Consider the following 6,982-nt stretch of genomic DNA (forward strand, 5'->3'; position numbering starts at 1 on the left):
TAGCTAACAGAAGCGACGATTGTACGCCTACTCCTTCCTTCCTTCCTCGGTCAGCTCCATTGCGATTTTTGAGCGATGGAAACAAATTGGGGTTAATTAACAAGGAATGAAAATTGCAACGTCAATCAAAATCGAAAGTTGTTGTGTAATCAAGTTCATTGTAATGCGATGATCAAATTTTGTTTCTGTCATCTCGACTATGGAAGAGGTAAAAGGTGTACCCCAAAGTGAAAAGGTAAATTCTCATGGCAGATCATCAATACAAGATGAAAACAGAGTGGAAGATTTTGTGTGGAAGGTTGATGATATGAAAAGGTTGCGACGTTTTTTGGTGTTGGGAAGTGAAACACCCACGTACTATATTGACGAAAGAAAGCTAGGCTTAGAAAATGTGAGAGCCCTTTCCAATCTTTTGGAAGCAGGAAGGGGTTTTGAAGTTGTCAATGAAATAGAGAAGTATAGCATTGAAGGACGAACACCAAGGCAGCAAGCCATCGTGTTTTCTCTTGCTGTTTGTGCCCGGAAGGGAGATCTTGCCACGAAAAGACAAGCATACAAGGCTTTAACCAAGATCTGTCGAACTTCGACTCATTTGTTTATGTTTATTGAGTTCTGCAAAATGTTAAGTCAGTCTGGCAAAGGTTGGGGTCGTGCCCATAGGAATGGTGTAAAACGTTGGTACTTCGAACTGGAATCAAAGAAACTGGCCATGGATATCACTAAATATCAAAAGCGTGAAGGAAGATCACACAGGGATGTTCAAAAGTTAATGCATTTTAAGCCAGAAGGAAATGATGTTCCTGATGAGTTGTTTGTGATAATGATGTATATCGCTCTTGGTTGGAAGAAGCTTAATGCTTATTTTTCTCCACAAGATGAGACAACTCCACGTCGTTCAATTGGAGAGAATGGCAATGCAATATTGGAGTTTTTTAAAGCAGTTGAAGAAGTAAAAACATTGCAAGAGGAGACAAGAGTGGTTGAACTGATAAATCAACATAATCTTGTTCGAGAACATATTCCAACACATTTCCTTAATTCCAAAGAGGTACAAACATTTTTATGTCTTTGTTAGTTTTTACAGTTCACAATTCGTAATCATGGTAAGCTTACTCATTGGAATAAAACAAATTAGCCATTATTTTTTCCATAATGCTGTAAATATTTTTTATAGACTTTACATTTGTAAGTTATAGGGTAATTGCTTATGCTTGTGTTATTCATCAACATAATGATTACATGTTTATTACTAAATTACACTCATTTTTAAGGTTTGGAGAGCTCTTGCTCATAAAATGCCAATGACTGCAATGCTTCGAAATCTTGGCAAAATGACTAAGATTGGACTACTAGATGAACATTTGGCATTGAACCAAATTTGTGAGAAGTTATGTGATCATCAATTGTTAGAGAAAGCTCGTATTCATCCATTCAATGTTTTGGTTACACTAAAAACCTACATGGATGGACATGGTGATAAGGGGAAACTGACATGGAACCCAAATGAAGCTATTGTTGATGCACTGGAAAAAGCTTTTTACTTATCATTTAAGGTTTGTCATGTCAATGATTGATGATCAAATTTGGCTTGATCGATTCACAAAACATTTTAATCACATGCTGTTATTTGATATTTTGTCTGAAGTGGTTGTGAATATATCTGCAACTGTAATAATAATAATTTTTTATATGAAAATTTTTAGAAAAAAATCAGAGGATTGCAATATAGTTCATCTACCTTTATAAATATGAAACATAAATTTTATATCTATGTTTGCTGATAAATTTTAAATTGCATTTGCATACTAAAAGCAGAGGAAGGAATGGCAAATCACAGCCAACTACATACACATAAGTAAAATGGGTTTTGTATATTGGACTGCCATTCTTAACTTGCATGCCAGAAAATTAATCTTTTGTATTTTTTGCGTAGTTGGTTGAGCCAACAAACAAGAGATACATGTTGGCATTGAATGTTGGTGAATCAATGTCTTATACTGGTTGTGCTGGTACACCATGTTTAACACCACGTGTGGCTGCTGCAGCCATGTCCATGGTTACAGCTCGGACCGAAAGCAAACATCAGTTTGTTGCTTTCTCTCATAAAATAGTTCCATTGATGATCAGCAGTGACTTGACTTTAAATGAGGTGCTACAACTTATGAAATTGGTATGTAGTATGAAATTGTTGATATCTATCATTTTTTATTACAGTAGAAACATAACCTTGTCAATGTTTCCCATTCTCTAGACAGAAATGGGAGGAACAGATTGTGCTCAACCAATGTTGTATGCAATTGAGAACAATCTAGAGGTGGATGTTTTTGTCATTTATACTGACAGTGAAACAAAAGCTGGGTGTATTCACCCAAGCAAGGCTTTGAAAAATTACCGTGATCATTCTGGCATTCAAGCCAAACTGATAGTTGTTGCTATGACTTCAAATGGTGTCACCATTGCTGACCCAGAAGATTCTGGAATGCTTGACATTGTTGGCTTTGACTCAGCTGTACCTCAAGTTATAAGAGAGTTCGTCTTAGATTAAGGGAACTGCAAAAGGTTTCTTCACAAATCTCTTTGTGCAAATCGACAATCAATACAATTTTACACAGAGGCATAACCAGGCTGCTTATTTAGCCCTGCTATGTACAATTTTGGTATGTTCACATAATATGCAAACAAAAGATTTCAAAAGAAATAAACTATGACAGTGTACTAAAATTTATATTGGAGGACTAGATCTTGCGCGTTGGCTATACCACTGATTTTACAATTACAGAGTTATTAGAATATACATAATATTAAATATTGATATCATATAGGAACTTTTTATTACTAACGATCATACATAATTGAATAATTGATCATAGACTTAGCACTTATGTATATAATAACTTAAGGCTCTTAGTCTTAATATGCTTGTTATCTTTTCTGTTGCACTACGTATTATTTTAATAAGGGAAATTACGCCCATGCCTTAGAATGCATACAATGTTTTATTACCAAGTTGATACAAGTTTAACATGCACCTAAACCAGCCCGTTTTTTACTCTCACGCAACAATGCAATTATTTTTTGTTCGTTTACTGGAAAAACAATGAATGCAATTAATTCTTATGACACGAATAATAATTTTTTTGAATACTTAGCATTGTAAGAATGAAAAATTTTACTTACTTCGTCTCTGATTATACATGAATTTATCGGCAAGACCGACCAGGTACACTAATGTGCCAGAGCCAAGTTTTCAACTCAATCTTTCAACCTTTTCATAATCATATTCAGCTAAACAGCATGCTCGCTGTAATTTCTAATTAGTTAGCTGATTTAATAACTTAATAAATAAAATCAAATTAGTCGTAGTCAAAATAATAAAAATACAAATATACAATTCAAGTGTATGTACTCCGTACCATTGAGTTCTATAATAACTGGAGGGGAAACGTCAACAAAATTAGTATAAATTATTAGCGCGCGGCCGCGTGGTCAAAAACATGGCGGATTTTGGTGGTCAAAGTCAGCGGAGAGACGCGGGCTCATGAAATAAAATTTTTGTCGCCCACCCTGATTTGACCACCACGATAGCGAGTATAGAAAATATCAAAACTTTTTATTTTCCTAACATAAACACTTTTTTAAAACTTTATTTATTAAACTGCCAACTTTTGGCTTGCGGATGCTGAAATAGCGACAGAAAAGGGAACATTTCTTGACTCTGGTAAGTAGCACAGTATTAGTTTTACTATTTTGTTTTTAACACGATACTTGAAGAGTGTTTCTACTACTAAGTTTTAATTTAAAGTTATTTTGGTCCAGTCTTGTTTGTTCTTCACTTAATCGCTCGCCAGACGTGGCGAAGCTGTCAATTTTTATCGAGTTTTGCATCCATCTGGTATCATGATCAAGGCATCAAGCTAAACTCTCCTGATTTGAATTGAGTTTAGCTCCCAAAAATGGGGCATAATTTGTTCATGTTTTTTTTTGAAAAGATGAAGGGAAGGTTTACAACAGAGTTGTGTTGAAATTGAATGCAGTGCCATGCAAAATTAATGAGAACTATGGTATATGTTGTATAATAAAAATAACTATTAAACTGTTTGCCTGCTCAATTTGACTGACTGTATAGTGTTGACAATTATGTGATTGGAAGTTGGATTTATGCAAACAGTATTAAAGTACTACTTAGCGTTTCTGTAAATGAAGTATTTATTGTTATAGTAAACAGGTTACTACTTCAAAACCAAGATAAAAGTAGTGTGTTGAATAATGTGCTAAGATTTGTTTCTGCCTTGAAATTTTTGTTCAACAGTAGCTTATGATTATATCATTAATATGCATGAAAAATTAAACATATTATTGTCTCATCTCACAAAATCCATACTTGGTATGATTCCAGGTGATCCACAAGCAAAGTCTGTCTTCAACATGTGACCTTTCCAATTATTTAGTTTCTTTGTACAAAATACTATTTTCGAGAAACTTGATTTGTAAGTCTTTCATTAATATTTTTTTACCAAGAGATAAAAGGAACTAATTCAAAGGCTTGATGTAAAATACAAAGATTTAACAAGTTGTTTATCATTTAATTCCCAAATGTTAGTTTGTACATATAAATAATTAGTATTGGTAGCTGTAAGTTGTTTAAGCAAAACAGAAGAGTAGTAGTGCTCGAAGGGGCATTTTTGAAAAATTATATCTTGTTCATGACATATATTACACAATTCCAAAAAACTGTAAGTAATGCACAATAATATCTATAGAACTTGATAAATTTCTTCACATACACTGTCAAATAACTATTTTGCCTTCATGCAGCAATAGACAGTGTTTTGTCAGAGAAACCAATGCACTTTAGTTTCCAAGTTTGTAATTTCAATGGAAAATTAATGTAGTTCTGTTCAGTAATAGATCCAAGATTCTGCCAAGCTGTTTACAAAATACAAATTACCAAGCAACAGTGTCATGGTGTTTTGAATTTTTCTTTTTGTAGCTCTTCTAGTTCAACATACTTTCTTTATGAGTTTTCAGTAGATTTATCAGGTAATGACAATACACTTATGATACTTATCCATGGTAAACTTTCTGTTGACTTATGTCGTAGGACTGAAGCAAACATTTTCTCGCTTCCTAAGGAGCATTTTACACAGATTTATCCATTTGAAGCAAGAAAATAGGTGCACCAAACTGTCTACAAACAGTCAAACACACAAAAGCATGAAATAATGTATAAGTTTGACGAGATTGACAGGTGTAGTAAAGAATGCCGTTTGATTTTCACTTTTAAAAGGCTAAAATGTCAAAAAATAACTTAAATGTTACATCCAAAATATGCGTTTCTCTACCGTCGATCTTCTTTATTTTGATGTGTGTCTGTACTGTGTTTTTCACGCAATGCTGAAGCATTATTTTCACATGATATGCTGTCGGTATCGTAATTGTTTTTTTTCTCACTTGTTTTCGTTCATACAAACAGTATTAGAAATCAGGAGGGAGTGAATATTGAAAAAAATTTTTAAAGTGGAAGTTTTGACCACCAAAATCCGCCATTACCGCCATGTTTTTGACCACGAGGCCCAGGCCCCTTTGCCCCTCCAGGTCTTATAGAGCTCAATGCTCCGTACTCGTAGTTTTCTACTGTAACTGACAAGTTTCAATTTTCTAGTATAACTAGTATCCTGGATCACAATATAATTTGTTATATGTCAAAGTAAAGGCTGAGACACTGAGTTTTTGGACGATGAGCAGTTGTCGAAGATAATAACTGAAATTAGGTATTACAAAATGCTACAAATCTTAGTGCACATGTTAGAAATCGTAAAAACAAATGTCCCGAAGACTTAGACTACCACAGCAACAGTTCGGAGCATTGTGGATTAAAAGTTCGCGAGTGGCAATACTAATCATAAATTTTACTAAAAAACACAAAAGGGCTTAAAAAATATTTTGTATGGCAGAAATTTTTTGACAAGTCTGCCTTGGCCGAAAATTGGCTTTTTACATTATTTTCCCAAGCACACTGAACATATTTCATCGAATATTGGAGTTGAATAATTTTTGTAGATTTTCTTATTGCAAACATTTAAATTAGCTCAGACGCACCCTTGTGCGTCGACATTCACCACAGTGCAAAGCAAAAGCAAGCTCAAGGCTATGAAATTTTATTGGCTAAGAAATAAGTCTGACCTCCGAGTGCAATGAAAAATGTATATTACTGCATTTTTTTTGTCTCAACGTTATCGATATGCAAATAGGGAGTTTTAGCAAGAGTACGACTACGACTACGAGTACGAAATTTGACCGTGTAAGAGAATGGCACGAGGAAGTTTGTTGTCGTTGTCGCTTCGTCAAAATTTTGCTTTAGTTGTAAACAACAGAACGAGCCTTTTTATTGTGTGAAACACCGACGTTTGCGAAGCAGCTACGGCTCTATTTTTCAATAATGATATCAAAGAATCGATAATACTGGTTTTACAAGAATATAGGACTCTTTAGACTAAAAAATCTTCACTATTTTAAGTTTAATGTACGATATATTTGTACTATTTTATTGTTTGTTTACCTTTCACTTTGCGTACGAAATACATGAAAGTTTTGCAGGTCATATTTTCCTTTTTAATGAACATCTGCGCTCAAAAAAGGTTCTTAAGTAAAGCCTGTATGATCGAAAATAGTACTGTAAACTAATTTCTTACAGAATGAAGAAATATACCTACTTTCTTTGCTTAAAAAGACATCGTAGTCGCGACTACGAATATTTTACAAAACATCATACTCAGATTGATGACGGCTACGTGTTTTTGTTGTCGCAACAATGTTTTCGCGCCAAAATGACGTAAATCGTACTCGTAGGCTCTGCTAAAACTCCCTATTAATAGGACTTACAACGAACATAACTGATTTTTATAACTTTTCAAATTTTCAAACGATTATTTACAAATTTTTCATGTTCCATTTCAAATTTCGATTCAATTTTAAACATTAA

At 33.9% G+C, this 6,982-nt stretch overlaps 1 protein-coding gene across 1 annotated transcript; it reads left to right on the plus strand.

Moving 5' to 3' along the window:
• Positions 1–49: 49 nt before the first annotated feature.
• On the plus strand, positions 50–3,391 carry LOC124438133 (60 kDa SS-A/Ro ribonucleoprotein-like). The gene is made up of 4 exons (XM_046988126.1): positions 50–1,048; positions 1,272–1,553; positions 1,934–2,170; positions 2,252–3,391. Exons 1-4 carry the CDS (start codon positions 200–202, stop codon positions 2,543–2,545), a joined length of 1,662 nt encoding a protein of 553 aa, XP_046844082.1. The 5' UTR covers positions 50–199; the 3' UTR covers positions 2,546–3,391.
• Positions 3,392–6,982: the final 3,591 nt, after the last annotated feature.

This window comes from Xenia sp. Carnegie-2017, unplaced genomic scaffold (genome assembly GCF_021976095.1).
Source record: "Xenia sp. Carnegie-2017 unplaced genomic scaffold, XeniaSp_v1 HiC_scaffold_19, whole genome shotgun sequence".
NCBI classification, from domain to species: Eukaryota; Metazoa; Cnidaria; class Anthozoa; order Malacalcyonacea; family Xeniidae; genus Xenia; species Xenia sp. Carnegie-2017.